At 37.3% G+C, this 23,907-nt stretch overlaps 1 protein-coding gene and 1 non-coding gene across 4 annotated transcripts in view; both read left to right on the top strand.

Annotated features, from left to right (window-relative positions):
- Nucleotides 1–5,165: 5,165 nt before the first annotated feature.
- Abcd3 (ATP binding cassette subfamily D member 3) overlaps nucleotides 5,166–23,907 on the top strand; it is a 75,103-nt gene continuing 56,361 nt past the window's right edge. The window contains exons 1-2 of one of the 3 annotated variants that reach the window (XM_063254566.1): nucleotides 5,175–5,584; nucleotides 6,720–6,764. Coding sequence is in view for 2 of the 3 variants with exons in the window: in XM_063254562.1 (XP_063110632.1) it covers nucleotides 5,475–5,584 (110 nt within the window). In the remaining variant the exon portion in view is untranslated. Of the gene's footprint in view, nucleotides 5,585–6,719; nucleotides 6,765–23,907 lie in introns of all 3 variants that reach the window. The other 2 variants (XM_063254562.1, XM_063254560.1) reach the window with 2 other exon arrangements.
- On the top strand, nucleotides 17,248–17,384 carry LOC111754343 (small nucleolar RNA SNORA2/SNORA34 family). Its single transcript, XR_002789046.1, has one exon. It is a non-coding gene; the product is annotated as a small nucleolar RNA SNORA2/SNORA34 family (small nucleolar RNA).

Raw genomic sequence — 23,907 nt, forward strand, 5'->3', positions numbered from 1 at the left:
TGAACATGAACATGAAATGAAAGAAGTACAAATGGACAATATACACATGAAGAAATGTTCAGTATAAATGGTCATTAGAGAAATGCAAATTAAAACAACACTGTGATTTTATCTTACCCCAGAAAAAAATGATCAGCATCAAGAAAAGAACAACAAATGCTGAAAAGGCTGTGTGGAAAAAGGAACATATTTACATTTTTCATCAGAATATATATTAGAACACCTAGTATGCTAAATCAGTAGAGAGAGTCCAAAAAAACTAAAACTAGAAATTCCATTTGACCCAGTTATTCCATTTCTAGATATCTCTCCTGAAGAGTGAAAGACATCATAATACACTGAAAAATGCATACTCAGATTTGTGGCAGAATAATTTATAATAGCTAAATCTTGGAAGTTGCTTATACTGGTTACTTTTCTCTTGCTGCTGGAACAAAATACCCTACATCCAAATTGAAGGAAGGAAAGATTTACTTAGCTCACTGTTTGTGGAGGTTTCAGTCCATAATCCAATTTACCTATTTTATCTTCTAGCCAGTTTCAGTTGGCTCCAAGGCAGGAAGGCATGGCACTGGGTAACACTTCAAGGCAGCAGCCAGCAAAGCAACAAGGGCAAAAAGGGGAGGAAGAGCAAGCCTCTTTGCCTCCCTTATGTTATACACAGGCCACCACTTTCAGGGCCAGTGTATTACTTCTGAATTTCTCTGTGCCTTCCTCTTGCACAGGTTAAGGATATTTACAAAGTAAGGATCCTGGCTCCTACTGATTCTCTTAAACTTCTAAACTTCTCAAGTTGACACAATATGTCAATCGTAATAATGTCATTACGTTAACAAAGTGGTATACTATTCTGAGTATACTACAGAGTGGTATACTACTCTGCCAGAAAGAAGGATTCATTTGAGCTATTTGTAGGAAAATGGATATACCTTGAGATCATAGTGTTAACTGGAATGTCAGATATACAAGCTTAAATATTGCATAGTTTCTCTTATATGAGAAACTCAAATTATAAATGAAGATAAAAATAAATGGTAGAAAATAGGAAATGAGAGAGATTTTTAAAATAGGAAGAGGATTATGAGATGAATGAAGGTTTGAGGCGCCTCCAACTTCTTCATACAAGGAGGGAATACTATATACTTCAAATGTGTACTAATGAAAAATTAAAGTAAAAAAAAGAGACTGTCCTCTTAAAAAACAAAGTTAATTTTTTCTGAAAAACTTAGAAATATTTACTGAAATATGTGAAAACTATGTCCAGGCCCCAAGAAGTACCTAATAACATAAAAAGTATAATCAAACTATATATTGGTTATTAATTGGTATGATCCACTTTATCAGTTACAGCTAAAAATCATAGATCACTTAGTTTTTCCAAGTAATTACCCAACTTGGGTCCATTTGAGGAAGTAGCACTAGGCAATTTTGAGGTTCCTTTTCAACTAATGCACATAAGCTGATAAGAACTACTCAGCCCAATGAGCCTGGACTTGTTTCCAGGGAAAAGAACTGAGGGCTCCACATTAAAGGCTATCAAAAAACTTTGGTCATTACGTGGTGTTACTTTTACAAGTTGGCTTTTCTTCAGCCAAGTTTCTCTCCTCCTCTGCCAAAATATCCTGGATGTATAGGTTATAAAGTAGCTGAACTTCCCTGGTTTCCCTGTGAAAGTTGTTCTGGAAAAAAAAATACTGGTTGCTCTTATATTACTAAATCTACATTTCCTAGTGCAATAGGTATTTACTTTCTTCTTCCTTTTGATCGATAAGAAGGGCTTCTCAAGGGACTCTTCCAAGCAATGGTCATCTAATTAACTTGAGGAAACAATGAACAGTTTCTCTTTAAATGTGAGATGCTAAAAAGTCTTGGTGTTCGGTGATGAGAAGGAAGTTTTCATTTGCATCATTATGTCAAGAGCCAATTAACCTGGTGTTTTAGACCCTCCATGAGTTGAACACAGTTAAACATTTTTCTATTATCAATCTCACCTATTTGCAGCCTATTTGAATTTATAAATTCCTTTTCTTCCTATTTGCTTTGGTGCTGCCCTGACTCAGTTTCTCACTCTCTTTTACCAAGATTATTTCAAAAAGTGTCCAAACTGGTCTCTCTACTTGAGATTTCCTCCTTCATTTCACCTTCCATCCTTTCATTAGCATGATCTTTTGTAAACAAAAGCTGAGGTCACAAACTTTTCTCCAACTTCCTCTTAAATTTAGGCAGAAAAAAATCTCATCTGTTTCTAGTTAACCTGGTGTTTTAGACCTCCATGAGTTGAACTCAGTTAACCATTTGAACCTTTTTTCTCATTTGATACTCTTCCCTGAATCTCTATCAACACCAAACTTAGATTTCTTCCTCAATCTGCTCTATACATTCTTGTCTCTGCGTCTTTGTATTCATGATATCTTCTCCAAAATCCCTTTTTCTGTCATCTGTTTTTCAAGGCTTGGACCAAACCGCATCAGTTACATAATAAATTGCCTCCAAATTCAGTGACTTATCATCATAAACAGCAATTATTTCCCCAGTTCTGTAAAGTCAGGAATTTCAGAGCATGCTGGCTGAGCTGTCTGGCTTGGGATTACTCACGAGAGCGTATCTGAAAGCATGACCTGGGCTGGAGATCTGCTTCTCAGGTGGCTCACTCACATTTTCAGAATGCTGGACTTGGTGAGAAGCCTCAAACGCTCTCCAGGGCTCTGGTTCTCTGTGGCATGTGGCTCTCCCAAGAGTAAGTGGTTCAAGAAACAAAGGAGAAAGTCTTGATATTTTTTATGATGTTGCCTCAAAAGTCAGGTACCATTACTTTCACTTTACTCTTTGGACCAGCAGTAATGTGAGGAAATTAGACAAAGGTATGAGTATCAGGAGGAAGAGTCACAGGGAACAACCGTGGAGATGCTAACACATTTCTTCAAGAGGCTTTTTAGTTTCCTGAACTCCATATGCTTTGCTCCTCCCTGCTCTCAACAACTCAAATTCTTAAAAATCAGAACACCTGGAGATCCCTTAATAAAATATGTTCTGTCTTCCCTATTTGTTTTATAAAGTGTAAGTCTGAAAAATTACTTTGTTTTTAATTATCAAAAGAGATAGTATTAAGAAATCTCTCGTATCCGAGTCACGGCACCAAAAAAAAAAAAAAAAAAAAAGAAATCTCACTTTCTAAAATCCTAAACTGTCAGAAAGTTTGGAGATCTTATCAGTGAGAACAGAAAAATCCCTTTTTTACTTGGAGGACTTTAATTATGAGTCCCTTTGACTTAGAGAAGCATCCTCAGCTTATAGTGCCGAGGTTCAGTAAGGACTTCACAGACAAAATATTCTACATTAATTATAAATTTATGGTTCCAAGGAAATAGAATCTTGAGTGTCCTTCTCAAATCGGGTTTAGTATTACCTACAGATCTGATTTGCTTTGAGCCTATCAAGCACTGCTGAGTGATGTATCTTATTGCAGCAATTTAATAAACCTAACTTTGCTAGGTTCGGCTCCAATGGTATCTATCAGATGAGCTTTACCAATAGCTAAAATTATTGAAGTTTATAGAACTAATTTCATTTTTAAAAATTACCCATGCATTTTGAATAAGGATACTTTTCAGAATTTCATCAGATATTTCTCTTTGTTTCAATATACATTTTATATCACCGTCCAAGATACATACCTATAAAACACTTCAATAAAACTTTCTCAAAGCAATTGAAATATATTTACCTAATGGGTTGTTTTTTGATGAACTTTGCAAATACTTCCTTTGTAATTACAAACTCCAGATGATCCATCACATTTTCCCCAGTTTCCACTCCTTCACATGACTCTTAGTGAATTCTCAATTTTCTGTTTTCTTAGTGGCTCCTGTGGTTCACGATTTAACTACAAAACCATCTTTTTCAAGCCTTAATTGAAAGCTCTAGACACAAGGGTTTTTTTTTGGTTTATGGTCATAGTGCCTCTTTCATAACTCTAACACAGTCATAATTTCTTTTTCATGTTTTACTTCTCTACCAGCCTCTGGAGAATAGGGATTATCTGTTCATCCTTGTATTTTCTGAGCGAAGCATACCTGATTCCCTAAATGTTACATGTGCTAATGAAAATATTCATGTAGCAAATGGAGAATTTAGTAGAAGCTCCACTTTTACATAATTTAAAAATCGACTGCCGCGCAACCCTACGTACAAAAGCATTGCTGTATTTGGCCTTTGTGATTCTTGTAACCTATAGTAGGCAGCCACCAATGTATATAGAGAAAACATCTAAGACATCACAATCTTGCTGGCTACGTTAACAAGTAGGCACTTTCAAAATGTATAATGAATGTATCATCATGAACTTTCTCTCTGACTCTTGCTTTTCTCCCGTGCCCTCAACTAAAACAGCAATTCATTAAGTTACTGTGTATGTATTAATGTTAAGGATAACAAATTCTGTATCACAGGGGTTGGACAGGAGAAGAATGCTGTAATCTGTAAAGCCTTTCTGGTTCTGGGAGTAAGGCCAGCAAAAACACAACGCACTATTGTTATTTCTGAATGCCCCTTTGTAAAGCACAGTGTTTCTCAAACTTTTTGTTTAACAAGACCTACATAAAAAAAAAATACATTTTATATTGCTACCCTAGATACATACCTACAGAACACTGGAAGAAAAATTTCTCAAAACAACTGCATTACTAAGTGATGCGCTCTAAGACTTTTCTGCTGTATTCCATTAAAAAAAAAGTCGTGGTCCCCATCTACCAAACTGATTTCCAGAACCTTAGAGACTTTCATCCTTGGTTTTAAAAACCCTGGTGCATTAAAAAGGCAGTAGACCTGTGGTCATTCTTCCCACATCCCATTTCCTTCTTTGGGGTTCCCAATTGTTTTGTTCCCTTCCAAACGACTATAGAGCCGCCCATTTTATGCAAATAATCGTGATGACACCTCTCCCCTTCTCTCGGGCTCCTTTAAGAGGGTGGTAACGACCTGCCACCAGTAAGGAGAAGAGTGGAAGAGAGGTAGAGCCATCTGAGTCCAGTCCAGCCCAGCCCAGTCCAGCCAGACCCACTATTCCAGTTCTCGCGCAAGCCAGGGAGCGCGCTCCGGTGTGTGTGCGCGCGCGCGGGAGCCGGAGCGCAGGGCTGAGGCAGGGGCAGCGGCGCGACCTCTCGGGGGTGAGGGGCCGTCTCTGCGCCGAGCTTCCGGCACGGCGGCGGGGCTTCGCGCGTGCGCAGGGCGTGCCCCCGACAGTCCCAGCCTTTCCATTCCCGCGCGCGCACCCGCCGAGCCGAAGCTGTGGGGTCTCCGGCGCGCGAGTGGCGCGCTCCAGGGGGAGGATCCGCGCGGCCGGCCCCGCCCTCCTGCCGCGAAGCGCTCTCCTCCCAGTCTCCCCCGCGCTTCCTGCACTTAGGGAGCCGCCTCCGCCGCTGCTGCCTCCGCTGCTGCCGCGTCTCCTCCACCAGCTCGCGCTCAGTGGTGGTGCTATGGCGGCCTTTAGCAAGTACTTGACGGCGCGGAACTCCTCGGTGGCAGGGGCCGCGTTCCTGCTGCTCTGCCTGCTACACAGGCGGCGCCGCGCTCTCGGCCTGCACGGGTAAGGCTCGTGGCCCGCCGCTTGTCCGGCCCTCGCGGGCGCTCTCTCCTCACGGCGCCCGACTCACGAGTCCTGGTGCCCAGCGGGGCCAATGTCAGGGTGTCCGTGTGTCCCCGCGGCGCCGGCTGCCTCGGGCGACCTGCGTCTCAGCCAGCCCGTGGGGCCACTCATTCCATCCCACCGGGGTACGCTAACTATGGAATCTGCTGTGCCCGCGAGCAAAACTAGGATCTAGCTCCGAGGCTGTTGTTCCTTGTCTTGGGCGCGAGGAGAAAAAGCAGTGTCTTCACACCCCTCTCCTAACCACCTACTTTCTTTTCTAACTTTCTGGCAGTGTTTGCCTTCTCGTTATCTTACAGACCGTGGGATTTTTATGTGGATGTGGGTGTGTGATTTCAGGATGGGGATTAGACTCACTAGGTTGGACGTTGTTGTCTTAAGTCCCTTGAATGGGATTTGGCTGTATTCCCGAGTAATCGCTGAGAAAGTCGCCAGGGTGGTTCCTGGGAGCTTCCCGGGGGTCCATGTGACACGATTTTCTTCTAAAGTGGGTCTCTTTGGAATTGGCACGTGAAAGACAACCTGACAGCTCATCTGGAAAAGCTGGATTGGTTTCCTTGCATTTGGAGGACAAGGTTCACACCTTGTCTCTAGGTGAAAGGTGAAAGTGTGTTTTAGGTGAGGATCAAGATCCTTTTTAATGACACTTCGCTGCTTAGGCTTCCTCCGCGAGAGCATGTTAACGTTTATGTTTAACTTTTGGTAGCTTTAAGGTTGAAGGAAGAAAATGAGAATTGAGTTACGGTTGGGGGTTTACAGACTTTTTTTCCCAGGCTAAAACTTGTGTTCAGCAAGTGAATGAGAAAGATTACTTCCCTAGCATTCTTATCGTTGGATATTTCGTATTCAGTTCTAGAGTATGCTTCTATGCATTTTATTTCATTCATCCCTGGCGGGGGTAGATGCTGTTGTTTACTGTTTTGGTTTCTCTAAAATAATTAGTACTAATGAAATTTGGACTAAAAAACTGATAGGTGGCTCCTCATCTCCCTTCCACAAAGTACGTTTTAGTCTTTCTCTTGTCTAATTCATCTTACTAATATTTTAAATGATGGCCTTTTCCTTCCTAAATCAGCTTGTCACAGATGAAAATGATGTGAATCACAGTCTGGACATTACAGTATGTATTCACTTCTATTCAGTGTATTTTGCAAGAGAGTTAATCCTGGAAAGTATAAAGCAAGTGTTTCTAGTTACGAATGAAAGTTATTTTCTGCTGTTAAAAATGTTAAATACTTGGCTCACACTTTTAATCCCAGTACGCCGGAGGCTGAGGCAGAAGGATCTTTGCAAGTTCGAGTCCAGCCTGGGCTACAAAGTGAGCTCAAGGCTAGCCTGAATTGCATTGAGACCCTGTCTCAAAAAAAAAAAAAAAAAAAAAAAAAGTTAAATATTTTAGCTTGAATTACATTTTTGTAAGGAAGTATTTCAGTACCTAAAGCATTTTAGCATGGGAAGAGGTCTCAAGGACAGCACCTCTGGCTTATTTTGATTTTTAAATAGTACCTGTCTTTACTGGAATATACATATAGAAAGGTATACATATTATAAATGTAGGTAGAGCTTTAAGAGTTTTTACAAATAGAGCATATGACTATAATTAGCATCCATATCAAAAATAATTTTATCAGTACCCCAGAAACAACTCATGCCCCCTTGTTGTCCCAGTGAAAGGCTACTATACACTGATTTATGTGACCATAGATGTCTTGCATAAAGGGAATTAATCTAATGGAGAATAGTAATAGTAAAATTGGATAATAGAATTTGTGTTATTAAGTAATTGTAGCTATTTGCACCTCCTAAATTCCTTAAAAATATCTCTTTGAGCATCTTTGAACTTTTGAGGGGATTGAATTATACAGCAGATAATTTACTGAACAAAATCTTTTGGATTGGAATGAGTAGCAAAATCTTCGTGTTACATATCAAATGTTTTGTGGGAGAAGGATGGAGATTACAGTATGTGAATTGTACGTTATTAAGACAAAATGATGGAACTATTTTGAATGGTTTGAAAGGTTTTGCCCCAGACACTACCCGCTAAAGCCTTGGAGGCGGAACCAAGGGTCTCTATCTTTCCTGCCTCTAGGGATTTACCTGTGGAGCGAAATGAATACCAGTGGGCCACCTGTGCATCACTAATGCCCCTTAGGCACCACCCCAAACCTAAGCTACATCTATGCCCCCACACCATGTGTCTGGCAGAGAGAAAGCCAGACTTCAGTGGTGGTGGTGGTGGGGTTTTGTTTTTCTCTCTCCCGCGTTCTCAGAATAAAGGCCTCTTTTATTTCATAATTCTCATCTTTTGGATGCACCAGAATCCTATCAGTATTATGAATAGTATTGAGTCTATCATTATAGATTATGTACTTCCAGAATCTATGCTGGTCTTTTAGTTATTACTTCTGCTGTCAGTTTGAAGATAAGAAAATTCTAACCTTATATTTTTACTGGCTTTTTGGCTATCTTTGTTAATAGAACTAATTAATATTAAAGTGCGGTGTTTAATTGAGAAACTGGGCCTTATTTGTTCATGTTATCATCAGCAGGTTTGTCTTGGAATATATATTTAAATATTTAAATATTAAAATACTCTTGGAATTGGATGGGTAATAGAACTGGTAAAAACATTTGAATAGTTACAATGCAGCATCATTCCAAACTTTAGGAGATTGAATAATTTAATATTCTGGATTATTTTTAGTTTCTGTTAATGTAATTATTTCAGCCATTTAAGTCATTCATATATACACATAACCTTTTATTACAGAAAATTTCACAATACAAAGTAAATGGAATAGTAATGCCCTGTTCACGTTACCCAAGTAAAATGTTTGTGTCAACTGTATCTACTTATCTTTACCCTTTCTTTTTATCAGTTTTTAAATAAAATTTATATACGGCTATATATATGTCATCTATATATATATATATATATATATATATAGACAAGTGGAAGCATTTGTATAATGTATCTCTGTCACAAATTAGAACATTTTTATGTCCCCAGAAATTTCCTTCATACTCATTACCAAGAATTTTGCATCACTCTTCTTAACTTTAGTTTTGCCTCATCATACATTTTACTTTATTATTTATAGGGAAAAGTATTGTCTTTGTATTCGTGGATAAGAGCCATTTATTCAATTAAAAGGAAATATCTTTTACAGTGTTGTTTTATTGGTGTGCTAGGTGCTATTGGATACATATAAGAAACAAATACATTTTAATAGTTTAAGACATTTCTCAGCTTTCTTCAGGGAGAAGAAACTTAAACACAAAGAATTAAAATAAGGTGATAGGTAGGGTGAATGTCTTCTTATAAGTCATCTTTATGTGAGATCTGAGCTAAATGTAAAAAGGGAATAGGAAGAGTAACAGTCAATTGAATATTATAGCAGCCTTTATCAGAATTTTGTTGCATTTATAATGAACAGAAACTTTTTTTGCCCTTTTAATCTATCTTCCATTGTTACCAGAACTTTTTAAGAAATACAGATACCATATTCCTTCATTAAAATATTTTAGGCACTCTAAATAAAGTTATAAAAACGTGTCCATGATTTGGTGCTTGCCTACTTTTGTACGCATTTAACCATGTAGAATTAACTTGTAGTCGCTGAGATAACAGGCTCTATCTAGTCTTTATAGTTAGATTGGTGTCATCAGTGTCATCCCCAGCACTTCCCCCTCTCTGATAGTTTGAAGATTCAGTTCAGTCAACATTTTCTTCCAGATGTTTTCTGTCTTTTCCTGTCTCCAAACTGATGTTGCTGTGTTCTCCTTTCAGCTGTCACCAATTAGCACTCTCAGTTGTATTTGTTTCTATTCTTGGCTTCTTCCTACCTCAGACCGTGAGTTTCTTGAGGGTATAGGCTGAGTCATCTTTGAGTCCCAGGTTTGGTTGTGTCACTGAATAGACACTAAGTGTTACATATAGATAGTGTGGGATAGTTGCAGAACTTATAAGGTTAATTGAAAGGCATTGGTGATATGGAGCTATATAGACACAACCCAAACAGTGGGAAATTAGTGGACCACTTTTAGAAGGCAGAGAAAGAGACCAATCTGCATTGTTACATAGTATTTTATTATCTCAAACATATAAAACAGAACAAAACTAGTTTTTTTGTTTTGTTTTGTTTTTGTTTTTCCCCACATCAGTGCTTGTGAAGTAGAGTTCAGATTTCTCATGGATTTCTGAGCCTTCTTAAATCTGGTCTTATCTTACCTGGCTGTTCTTACATGGTAATTGCCTGCCAATGGGCACTCTCTGTTCCAAACAGGCCAGTTTCTGTACCATTCTTTGAATGGGCTACCCTTGTTCCTGACTTTGGAACTGTACCTGTGCTATTAGCCATACCTGCAGTTTAACTCTTTGTATTCTCTGTGATTCATCTGTTAGCACTGTTGAAGGGCTAGTGTAAGTTGACCCCTCTTGTGAGATATTTAGCTACTCTAGATGCTCTCAGTCATGATCAACCCTATTTTAACTTTCTAAAGAAAGCATTACATGCCTTTCTTGCATGTATATGTTGCTAGATGTGCTGCAGTATACCTTTATCTTTCCTTCTTTTTAAATTCCCATTTTAAGTGATGGGACATAGTTTTTTCTTCCTCATATATTTCTGTAGAGTTTCAGAAGGCCCATGTTTCTCAGTCATACCTTATTTCACATCTCTTTGCTTCTACACTATTTTAAATCCCATTTGTATCTTGTCACTTGAGCCAATCTCTTTGATATTTACTGTGGTTTCTCTAACGCATGAGTCATATGCTTGCAGCTATTTGTAATAGAGTTCTGTTAAAATGTAGGCAGAGATCATAGCCTAGCATAGTGAGTATCTGTACAGTTCTTTTCCTTAAGAAAGTTTTTGGACATTCCCACTGTTGGAAAAGTCTTGGCTCTGTGGGCTATAACCAGGTCTTTTCTTTATCATTTGGATGTCTCTGTATTTGTAGTTTCTATTCTTTGCACTCTTTTCCCACTAACCCCTTCTACAACTTTTCTGCAAACTTCAGAAAACTTTCATTAGATCTGCTAATTTGAAATCAAATGTTGAAGGGCGTAGCTTTACTTTTCTCAGTTTCACAGGTTGCATACTTCTCAGGGCTTGCTCCTGAGGGGCTGGAGCAGAATAAGACACTATATTAGTAGATAATTAGATCTCTAAGATAAAAAGAGATGCATAAGGAACAATACACGAAAAAAGCACTAATGTGTCAGTGTTCTGAGAACCATTAGTTGGCCGGGGGAACTGAGCACAGGTGGTTTAATGATTCTTCACAGTTTTTAGCACACTGTTAATCAACTTTTGTCACTGTCACTGTTACCTCAGAGTAACAACTAATAGAAGAAGTGTGTATTTTAACTTACGTTTTCAGAGATTTCCTCCCATGGTTAGCAGGCTTCATTGGTTTTAGGCCTGTGGCAAGGCAGAAACATGATGGAGAGGAAAGGCTGCTTACTTTCTGGTGATAAGGAAGCGGAGAAAGGCACCAGGATGGCCCATGAATCAGTTACATTCCCATGATCTACTCTGTTTGTTGAGGCCCCAGCTCTTGTTTCCATCACCTCCCAATAATGCCATCAGATTACTATCCAGTGAATAGATTAACCCACTTCATAAAGTCATAGTCTACATAATAATTCAGTCACTTTCCCAAAAGCCCGTCAGACAGCAACCAAGCCTTTAGTTCATGAGTTTTGAGGGATGTCTCAAATCGAAACCACAATAGTATATTAGCATCTGTTAGGTATTTTGGTCCAGGACTTTTGCATTTTCTATTTCCCTTGTCTGGAGTGCTTTATTCTCAGATACCACATTGGTTATACCCTTCCCTCTTTCAGTCTTTATCAAATGATAGAATGAGTCTTGCTGCCACTTAACTTTAGAAGGGCATCATTTATATACATGCTCTGCCCACCTTCCTAACTTTATGTTTCTCTTTAGCACTTAACATTATAAATGTACTATGTATTATATATATTTATCTTATTTATTGTATATCTGTCCTGCTAGGTTATAAGCACTACAAAAGCAGAAATATATGTCTGTTTTGTTCATGGTTATAGCTGTAGTGACTAGTGCTGTGGCTGGAATATAATAGGCTCTCAAAAAATACTTGTTGAATTGACTCTATTTCTGAAGTTTCCATTCCTTAGGGCTGTCATTTTTTTAAACAGCAGATTTTTTTCATGTTACAAATGTAAATGTTGTCTCTTTTAGTATATTATGAACTATTCGAGAGCTTGTTCCCATATGGTTCCTATTTGTAAGGTAAAGCAAATTTCAGAAACTTAGAAAACACCACTTTTGTTCCACATAGTACTCAAAACATTAACAAAGAGCAATTAGGCAAAACAAACAAAAAACCCCCGAAGATATGTATAGTAAAGGAATAAGACAGATTATCATTTGCATATGACATGATCCTATATATAGTGACCCCACCCCATATTTATATAACTGATTTTGGTAGTGTAACAGGATACAAAATCAACACAAAAATCAATAGTGTTCTTGTGTGCTAGTAATGAGCCCAATGAAGAAGAAGAAATTAAGGAGAAAATACTGTTCACAATAACACCAAGAAAAATTAAATACAGTGGTACATTGGTTCTCTAAACTTAATTCGTTTCATGGTTCTGGGGAAGATGGCTGTGATCGTGTTTGTTATCTCATGTGGAGTTTGTGAGTGGAAGCAAAATTTTGTGTGAGCTGAATTGTTCTTGAACAGAAGCATTTGTGAATATATATACAAATGTAATCTCAGTCAAAATTCCAACAGCTTTCTTCACAGAACTGGAGAAAACAATCTTAAAATTCACAGGAAACCAGAAGAGACCCAGAAGAAGAACAGAAGAAATTCTGAGTATCAACAGTAGGATGGGAGGCATCACCGTCTTGGACCTGAATTTATATTGCAGAGCTACTGTGATAAAAGGGACAGAAATAGACATGAGGATCAGTGAAACAGAAGAAGGATTCAGAAACCACCCCCAGGAGATTCAACTACTTGATTTTTGATAAAGGTGCCAAAAACACACTGGAGGAAAGATAACCTCTTTAGAGAATGGAGCTGGAAAAACTGACAATCCACACATAGAAGATTGAGTGTAGACTTATATATCTTAGATGCATTGAACTGAAATGAAAATGGATCAAAGAGAGAAATGTTCAGACCTTAACCTGTCAGGAAATAAAATGGGTAAAGCTCTTAAACTCATAGGCATAGGTGAGGAATTTCTCAGTAGAACCCTGGTTGCACAGGAAATAGTCCTGAGAACCAACAAACGGAACCATAGCAAATTTAAAAGCTTATATACTACGAAAACCCCATTAGACCTCCTACCTAGCATTATGGTGCATGGTTGCAAAAGAATGACAGAAATTTGAGCATTTGAGCTCTGGAATAAACCAGTGTCCAAAGAGTTATGGCTTTTATTGGTATCAATCAGGTAGGGATTGGGGCAGAGTGCTAGGAAAGAAAAACTTTGTAGACATTGGCTGTAATGAGAAACAGAATGCAGATACCTCCAGTTAGCAATATAAGAAAGTTTGATGTGTGCAGGGCTGGCATCTTTATTGCCAGGAAGGTATAATTCTGAGTCCCATGGTCTCAGCTGAGCTGTTATCTCATGTATTAGCCCTGGAATCACATAGCCTGGGTTCCAGCCACCAGTGTTCCAGTTCTTCTCACCTACATGTTGCTACTTTGTTACTGACCATCTGGACTGAATTGCATTTTGTTAGCAGAGTAAAAGAATATCTGTGTTATGGTTGATAGATCTTGTCATTTGAGAAGTTTAGAAGTTTAACTGAGAGACTCAGCAGGGAGCCAAAATCCTTACTTTGTAAATATCCTCATTCTGTGCAAGAGGAGGACACAGAGACTTTGTAAGTGCTATACCCCCCAGGAGGCTGTAGTTGGCCAGTGCAGACCTTAAGGGAGGAAAAGAGGTTTGCTCTTGCCTGCTTTTGCTGCCTGCTACCTTGAAGTATCCTGGTGCCATGCTGCCCTGCCTTGGAGCTGGCTGATAATGGACTGAAACTTCCGTAAACTACTCTAAGCTAAATAAACCTTGCCTGCCTTCATTTGGGGTGCTGGGTATTTTGTCCCAGCAATGAGAGAAATCAAGACAATCAGTTTCAATATAGTCAGCTCTGCATATCTCAGTGAATAGGGTTGAAGGAGAGGTTAGAGAAAGATCAAAGCAAGGGGCTTAGATTGAGGTAGAGGGCTTTATTTCCCTGGAGAGCACAGCTTGATGGTCTCCAACAGTGCACAGCAAAAGAGACAACCAATAGAGTGAAGACAGCCAACACAATAGGAAAAAAAATTTTGTGAGCTATTCATCATACAGAGGACTAATATCTAGGATATGTAAAGAATTCAGAAAGTTAGAGCCCTTAAATTAGAAGACCAAGTCATAAAATGGGCAACTGAAATGAATAGACACATCTCAAAGAAGTACAAATGGCCAGTAAAGGAAGAAATGCTCAACATTGCTGGCTTTTCAAGAAATGGAGGTTAAGACAACAATGAGATTCCATTTTACCCTGGGAAGGGTGATCATTATCAAGAAGTCAACAGAGAGACTGTGGGAGAAAAGAACGCTTCTACACAGTTGGTGAGAATGTAAACTGGTATTACAGCCACTATGGGGATCAGCATGGAGATGCCGCAAAAGTCTAAAGCTACAAGTTTCATTTGATCAAGCCATTCCTTTTCTTTCCAAAAGAGTTAAAGACTTGTATTGCAGTGATACATGATATATACATACCCATGTTTATAGCAGCACAACTCATAATAACTAAATCTTGGAATCTGTTTGTATGTTCATCAACAGATGAATAGATAGAGTATGTGGTCTTTGCACACATTAGAGTACTCAAAATTATGGAAGGAAAGGTGTATTTAGATCACAGTTTGTAAAGGTTTCAGTTCATAATCAGCTGACTCCAAGGTAGAGTGGCATGATAGAAGAGTGACCAGTCGTGGCAGCGGAAGACAGTAAAAACAAAAAGGGTAGGAGAGAGGGGAAGCTTCTTTCCCTCCCTTATACTGTATGGGCTACCAGAGGCAGAAGCTTCTCTTACTCCTATTCTTTTGCTCTTGTTGTTTTGATCCCCAGTACAAAAAAAAAAAAAAAAAAAAAAAAAAAAAAAAAAAAAAAAAAAAAAAAAAATTCAAATCTGCATGGCTTATCCTTTTGCTAGAGAAGAACTTCTGAGTAAATGCAATTTAATAAGGTATAAAATTGAAAATAAAGCTCAACAAAGCATAATCAGCTTGCTTGATAGCTATAAGCAGATTACCAAACTTAATCACTTTATAGGTACCATAATAATAAATATAAAAGTAGATGTACTTTATGAATAAATTATTTCAATTTTTATATTCTTTGGTACCAGGAATTGAACTCACAACTTCATGCTTGCCAGCCAGGCACTTAATGCCATTGAGCTAAATACCTGGCCCAGTATTTCATATTTGTTAAAAATAAAGGCATTGTGTAATGGTGTAGCTTCTCTAGGTAAATAATAGTTTAGTTAGCATGTTGTGTTTATAAGTTGCTGTGTGTTATTTTTAAAATCTGTGTACAGTTTAAGTATATGAAGTCAGCAACATGAGACATGGTGTTTCTTAAGAAAAAAAGACTTACAGTTGAGTAAATACCACTTGTTCTGGTTTATATCTAGATATCCCTCAAGCATCTTACCTGTTCATAGATAGGGCTTTAGGAATGTGTTTGTATTGTGGGGGTGTTATAGCTGGCTAGCTGTTAGAAGTGAGGTTACTAAAAGGATTAAAAGGAAATCAAGTACTTTATGTCAGAACAGTAGAAAATATGCCTTGAGAGCATCCCAACAATCAAGACCTCACACATCTCAGGTTCAAAAGTGTAAAAGTAAAAAACTTTTCTGTGAGAAAAGAATTCTAGGGCAACCTACTCAAGAAGGGCTGCCTATGGAACTGGATCCCAAAGATTTGCTTTCCAGTGTTTAGATACTCAGACACTTGGAGATCTTTGCAGCTATGACCTGAGGGAGCCTGGCTGCTTCTCAAACTGGCAGCAGACCTTGGTGTCGTAAATGTAATGTTGGTTTTACACATGCAGAATGCAAGAGTTGTGGGATCAGGGAGGCTTCCATCTGTTTCTCAGAAGAAGGCCTAGCAGGTCGGACGGTGTGCAGCTGAGAGGGCAGTGTTTAAAGCTTTGAGAGTGAAACTGAAACTATAGTGGGTACTCCAGGAAATTGGAGAAGACAGGCATGTGGAATGTCTGAGGAGAACCATAGGCAGTGATTGAAGTCACCTCAAAACAAAGGCCATGAGGGCTGCAATCAGCAGTGATTAGCTACAGGGTTACGCAAACCCTTTGGAGCTTACACTTTGCCACTGCCTGCTCTGGATGCTGGATTTGGGGCTAATATTTGCCTGCTGGGTTTTGGTCTTGAGTTTGGTTCCATTTCTTTTCTTTTTTTAATTTTTATTTATTTATTTATTTTTATTTTTACCGGTACCAGGGATCGAACTCATGACCACAGGCTTGCAAGGCAGGCACCTATGCCGCTGAGCTAAAACCCCAGCCCCGGTTCCATTTCTTTCATCTTTGTATTTCTCCTTTTGGAATGGGAATGTTTACCCTGTGCCATTGTATGTTGACAGTGTTTAACAAGGTTTTCATTGTTGTTACTATTATTGTTGTTGTTTAATTTAGTTTTTTTAACGATTCACAGCTAATTGAATCTCAGAAGAGACTTTGGACATGGACTTTTCAGCAATGCTGAAACTGTTAAGACTTCTGGCAACACTTAAAGATGGACTAAACATGTTTTGCATACAGAGATGGGCATGAATCTTTTGGGCTCCAGGGATGGAATGTTATGGTTTATATCTAAATGTCCCCCCAAATCTTTCCTGTTCAGAAACAGGGCTTATGGAAGATGACTGGAGTTTAAGGGTGTTATTGCTGACTTGCTGTTAGGAGGTGGGGCCTGATTAGAGGTAGATCACTGGGGGTGTGATCTGGAAAGTTATGTCTTCCTCCCTGTCTCCTCTTCTCTCTGCTTCTTGGGTGCCAGAATGTGAGCAGTTTTCCTCTGCCAGACCCTTGCATTTATGTGCTATTTGTGGAACTGTGTAGAACCCCTCTCAGTTTTAGCAGCTGCTCTCAAATTTAAGATATTTCCAGTGAGATAACTCATAAATGTCTGTTAAGATATTTCCAGTGAGTTTATTTAGTGATTTTGGAATTTCCCCCATGTCTATTGCTATATCCTGTTTCTTTTTGAAGATACTGCTACCATTCAAATCTTACAGTTTTTGGTGTTTTATCACCTCCTATTCATATTTTGGGACTCGCAGCAATACTTTGCCCATTTACTCGTCTCATATAACGTGTCTGTGGCTTTTTGGTTTTGCTCTCCTAGTTGCTGAGTCTAATTGGGTGGGTGGTATCCTGCATTCAAGAGAGATTCAGAATCATCCCCTTCATGTCAGACTTTTAATGAATGATGGTAAAATAACTAGACAGCCCTTGGAAACAGGATAAATTGGATCTATGCTATATATAAGAATAAATCAGTATTTTGGCCCTGAATCAAGGGTAGCAGTTTGTTGTAGCTGCTGGTTTTAAACAAGGGCCTAAAAAGAAGTCTTTCTAGAGTCTGTTGGCCATTTCAGAACTTTGGAAATGTAACAGTCAATTCATTAGAAAGCAATTAGAGCCCAATGCTGGGCAGAAGAAGAATTCATGTTCTGAGGCTCTGGGTGATCCGGTGAGTTTACATATGGCTCAGAGAAGAAGCCATGCCCCAAGGTCCTGCTGCTGCCTGAAGAAAGTCAGTGAACTGCTGTCCTGCACCTTCCTACCACTCCAGGACCCCCAGATCAGAGAAATGCAGATGCCTAGCCCAATCCCCTACACCGAGGGACTGGCTGCCAATGCACGAAGCACTCAGGAGCAATGGGTTGATTTAGGGAAATACAGGAAAATGTCAAGACAAAAGAACAAAATACAATCTCAGACTTCCAGCCCACACAGAACAAGTTTAGGAGACATAGACATAGTAGAAATTAGAGGTTATATACCTGAAATTTCAATTTAGTTCTCTTATTGATTTGTTAATTTTACATGCCTGAGCTGGGGATTTAACTCAATGGTGTAAGTACCTACCTGGCAAGTGCGAGGTCATGAGTTCAATCCCCAATTCCCCTCCCCACCCCTCCCCCCACAAAAAAAGAAAAAGAAAACATTTTATGTGCCTGTGTGTGATGGTCTGGGCAGCTATTTTGAAGATAGCAAGATGTATTATGCTAAACATAGTTGATTTCCTATTATCTTGTTTTAAAGTCCTCTATCACTTTCATTGTTTTATTTTGTTTGGCTTTATTCTGTTTCATTTGGTTTGATTTTAATCTCTTTAAAGTTTAAAAAAAAAAAAAGGAAAAATCCCTAATCTATTTAACTTTACAAGTTCCAGAAAACAGAAAAATGCATTGCTTCCTCTTAAACCTGGGTGCAGGGAAAAATCTAAATGTGAGTAGAAATCTAGATGTGATAAAAAATATTGGTTATTTGACATATAAAATTGAAAACCTTATGTGTGGTTAAAATTCTACCATGAAGTCAAGACAGTTAATGCCAGGTGTGGTGACATATGCTTGTAATTTGAGCACTTGGGAGGATGAGCCAATAGGATGGAAAGTTCAAGGCCAGCATGGGCAATTGAGCAAGACCCTGTCTCAAAAAGTAAAAACAAAGGATACTTAGTGCATGAGCGCCTGGATTTAATCCTTACCACTGAAAAAAAAATTTTTAATGACATTTAATAGCTAAATGGCAAACTTGTGAAATATATCTGCAGTGTCGCACAAAGGGCTGGTACATATAAATGATCTTTAAACATACGATTGACTTTACTCAAGGAGTAATTTAACATGGCAGACTTATTTGTTCATTTTACAGAAGATGATTTATTTGAAAAAAGATGCAAAAGAAAGGATAGAAAGCCATGATGAGAGGATGATGGGCATCAGAGCAGAGTGCCCAACAGATTTTGTATGCAAATTAAACTTATACTATGGTACTGTTTCATATTTTATATTGGAAGAAAATTAAAAATATAACTATACTTTTTGATGAGATTGAGAAGAAACTGACATTCTCACATTGCCAGTGGTAATACAGAGGAACAGCCTTTTTGCCGAAGGGAGTAGCTGACAAAATTTTGCATTTACCTATTGAACCAGCAGTTCCACTGAAGATAAGGCTTTGATGATGTTTAAGGTCATCATTGGAGCATTGTTTGTAATTGCCAACTATTCAAAACAGCTTAAATACTTCTATATAAAATATGTATGAATAAACTATTTCTTTCACAGATGGGCTTCTTTGGAGCTATAAAACTAAAGATGCTTTCTATGGAATGAGAGAATAATTTCCAAGAAATACTGTTAAGTAAACAAAGTTAATTGCAAAAGATTGATCTATTACCTTTAAGAAAGGAAAATCAATGTATTTTATAGGAAATATTCACGTTTATTTTATACCCAAAAAGATTAAATCAGGAAATTACCCAATTGGTTACTTAATGTAACCAATTGTGCTTGAATGAGCAGGGTGAAAAGGAAGTGTGGGACTGAGCAGAGTGGGAGATATTCTTGGGACCAGTGGAGGAATTTAAATAAGGCTTATAGATTATCATATCAGTGTTGATTTTTTGATTTTGGTAAAATACTGCAGTTACACAAGAGAAAGGCCTTATTTTTTTAGAAAAAAAATAAACACCAAAGTAGAGGTAAGTCTCACCTGGCTTAGAAAAAAATGGTGGTTGTATGTGAAGAGAGAATAAATAAATGTAAGTTGTTAATTGGGAAACCTAGGTGAAAGGAACAGGAGAATTGTGTGTTTTATTCTAGTGGCTTTTTAGTAAGTTTGTAATCATTTCATAATTAAAAGGCAGGTGTGTATTTGTGTGTGTGTGTGTGTGTGTGTTTGAAATGAGGTCTTACCATGTATCTCAGACTAGACTCAAACTCATTAGCTTAAATAATTCTCCTGTCTTAGCCTTCTGAATGTCTAGGACTACTTGTATCTCTTTGTCTAACCAATTTTTTAAAAAAGCTATATCATTACTGTTAGCCAATTTTCTAGAATCCTCTTAATGGTCATGAGATTTTTTTGCCATTAATCTTAAAGGATTTAATCTATTTTCATAAAGGAGCACTATTTTATAAATCTTGTGGAGGAATTCTTACCTTATGCAGTGAATACTATAAACAAAGTATGAAATGTACCTTAGATATCAACTCTTGTATTACATGTCTTTAATCTTTAGAATAAGCATGTTGAGATACTGGTAGGGATTTTGTTTCTGATCTATTAACTAATTTCTAATGTTTATTTTGCATTATTTTTTACCAGTCTTGCCATAGTTTATAAACTTGCATAAATCCAATTTTTAGTTTTACTTTATTGTCTTTTTAAAATTTTATTTAATTTTTTTTACTTCTATTTGTGTCTTAGTTACTTTTCTCATTCCTTGGACAGAACACCCAACACTCACAAATTAAAGGAGAAAAGGTTTGTTGTTCACACTCTATAAAGGTTTCAGTCTTTTGTCAGCTGGCTCCAAGGCAGGACTGCATGGCGGAGAGGCACCATATAGAAGAAACAGTCCATGGCGAGATGTCAGGAAGCAGAAAAGCAGCAGGCAGTGAGCCTGCCTGCCCTCTTTTTCCCTTATATAGTACTCATCCAGGCTATAAGCTTCTTGATTGGTGACATCCACACCCAGAGTGGGGCATCCATTATCCACACTGGAAATCGTGCTAAACCGATTTAGTTATCACACACTTATTCACTCACCTTAGATCTAGCCACCTCTGAAAAGCCCTGCTATGAGCACATGAGGCTTTGCGGGGACATCCAGATACAAGTCATAACAATTTATATTCTTTTATTTTCTCTAATTTCGCTTTCTAACATTCTGGGATAGATTTTAAGTTTTCAGTCTTCTTTTCCCATGTGTGCATTTCAGGTTATAAGATCTTTGGGAAGTACTACTATAGTTGGATCCCACAGATTTTTTGATTTGTAAATTTTGTTTGTAAATTTGTAAATTTTGTTTAATATCTATTTCATTTAAAAATATTTTTCAGTTTTCTTTGAACCATAACTTCCATACACATATACCTTTATGCCAGTTATTATTGCTACATAATAAACTACTCCCAAACTCAGTTGTTTAGAACAGATTTTTCCTTCTGTTCTTTGTGAGTTGGCATTTCCTTTGCTGGTTTTGCCTCATTTCACTTATGAGGCAGGTACTTTTTCATTGCTATTATTTTACTTTTATACTCTCAGTAAGTTTGGAAGTTACTCTTTTTTTTTTTTTTACTGGTTACCCTATAAATTTAAGCATGTTACTTTTCAAGTCTAAACATTACTAACACTCCACACCCCATCCTCCTAAAGAGTAGAAGGATTTTAGAACACTACCATCATCTATTTTTTTCTTGGTTTATATAGATTTTTTATAGTGCTATTTTTAAATTCAGCTATACAGAGTTATACCATATTAAATATTAAATATCAATTTTGTAATTTTAAAAAATTTAATGTTACTTTAGGTCAGTGTTGCTTTTTGTATTTTAAAAATAAGTACCTAAAATTTTTAATGAATTTCTTAAAAGTACACTCTGCATTGTTTTATGGGATATGTCTGGAATTCTGACATGTAAAATCTTTTTAGGTCAGTTTCTGATTTTTTAATTTCTCTTGGATCATGGTTACAGAATATAGTTTTCTTTGTACTTGATTATTTTGGATTTTGGCTTAGACATTTTATTTAAAATTACTACTCAGAGTAATTTTGAGCTTATATTAAACATATTTTTCTTTAAAAAGCAAAGTTTACGTTTTTAGGTCCCTGGATGCAAGGTCAGTTAGGGAACAGTTTAAGCCAAGTTCCTTAAAAGCATATTTAAAAAATTTTTAGTAGAACATTTTAATAAAAGTGAGATTCAAAATTCAGATTCTATAGTTTTGTTTGCCAATGAAGTTACATTGAGACACTCTCCCCCATCTTGTCTTCTGATCATTTCTGTATAGTTATCTAACTGGGGCATGGGAATTGTTTATTACGAATCTAGTGTTTATTTCCTTGAATACTTTCTCTGCTGTTTTTTGTTGTTCTGTACTGAAGGTTGCTCCAGCTGAGCAGGTGCTCTACCACTGAGCTATATTCCTGGCCTTACTGTTACTCCTTGGGGCTAAGGAGTCACTGTTCTATATTTACCCTGGATACAAGTTATTTGTGAGGCAGAAGAAAATGCTTTTGCTTTCAGGGCGTATAATACTGTTTCAAATCTTTATCTGGTTCTTTAAATTTTTGTCTTTCCCTCCCTGTCATTTCTATCAGTTCTCAGTTCTGGCTCATTGCTGTTCCCTTTCATTTCTAGTAATTTCTGTTACTCTCCTTCCATTCCCATAGCCACTTCCTTTGTTCAGATGTTCATCATGTCCGCTGTAGGCATAATCATGTGGGTGCCTACGTATTCTCACTGAAGGCAGGGATTGTCTATGGTAGTATTTTACCCCCACTTTTACAGATGAGAGTCAGTTTCTCTCACTCTCAATAGCCATTAACGTGTTTTGGGTCTTTACCATGTGTTAGGCTCTGTTATAAGCACCATACATCTTTTAACTAATGGTGCTACTGTTTTTATCTTCTAGGTGGCAGTACCAAAGTACAGAGAGATTATATAATTTTTCCAAAGCCACAGACTAATGCACAGTACATTTCAGATTCTAATCCAGGAAATCTCCTACCAGTACTACTATAACTAGGTGTGAACAGACTTAATATTCTAAAAAGAATACTACTACTATTTTTTTTTTTTTTGCATATCATACTAGAAAGGACTGTTTTCCTTTCCTTTAATAAAGTCTGCCCTCTAAGTTCTTTGGTTCATCATATTCTCTTAGTGTATAATACAATATTCTTTTATCATTTATATCCTAAATTCTCTTCATTTCTTAGATTTCAGTTTAGTTTTCACATCCTTTCAGGAATGAAACTTTTACTTTTCCTTCATTTGGTTGATATTAATTGCTCTTTTACTTAAAAGCACTTTGCTTAGATCTTAATAACTTATCTGATAATATAGTTGTCTGTGAGTCATTTTTCTTTAGCTAGATTGTAAAGTCCTCAAGGGCAAGTACTGTTCCTGTTAATCTTTCAATCCCTTTGGATGTACTTGTTGGGCCTGTAGTATACTGTAGGGTCTTAATAAAAGTTTAGAGAATTTTTGCTTTCAATTTTTTATTTTACATTGCCTATTTCCTTAATTATTCCATACCAGTGGGCTTATTTTAAATGGAAACTAAAGCACAAGAGATTACCTTTTAAACTATCTTTTATGCAGATAAAACCATAATATTGTATAGTATAAAGGCAGTATATAATATAGTCCTTTATGCATCTGCCCATTTAAAACCTTTCTTATCATTGCTTTGTACTGTACATCAGCTTGTTGCTTTCTTCCTTTGTCTTTCCCTTTTTTCACCATAACAATACTTTTAAGATAGTCAATAATTCCAGTGGATCACAAATATCAATGTTTGACATAATAATCTAGCTTTTATCACATGACTTCAGCTGATTTTGAGCATTTTAAAAATGAATTCACACCCCTAAAAGATAAAAAGTTGCTATTATTGAGGGCATTTAGAAGAATGAGATTTGATTTGTGACACAATAAAGAAAAATTGAAGTTTTGAATTAGAACGTGTACATACGTTAGTGGCTCCTGAAATGACTTGTTGAATTACATTTAGGTGTATGCTTGCTTTAAGGGAATATTAGAAAAAAATGCATAAGTGGTCCTACGTATGGATATTGGTGTTAGAATTTGACTTTGTACTCTTGGCCTTAATTTGTCCAGTTCTAGATCCATGGTACAAGCAAAATGAGGTTATGCTAATTGGGGAATAGTTTGAGAATTTTTCTAAATTTATCTTGTTTGCAAGTGGTATATTTTTAAGCACTTTACCTGTCAGTAACAAGTAATTTATTTCCAAGTAAGAGTGTTTTAGTATAGAGTTATGATTACCTTAAAATTAGATAAAACATTAATGCAATTTGGAAAAATTCTAATACTAGGAGGAATGTAGATATGGCAATTACCACTTTTCCCCTTGAAGTAGATTCAAATGTAGCTGAACTTTTGAGCATTTATTTGAA

The sequence above is a fragment of the Cavia porcellus genome, unplaced genomic scaffold, assembly GCF_034190915.1.
Source record: "Cavia porcellus strain 051 isolate PalLab524CR breed Dunkin Hartley unplaced genomic scaffold, mCavPor4.1 scaffold_1, whole genome shotgun sequence".
Classification (NCBI taxonomy): Eukaryota; Metazoa; Chordata; class Mammalia; order Rodentia; family Caviidae; genus Cavia; species Cavia porcellus.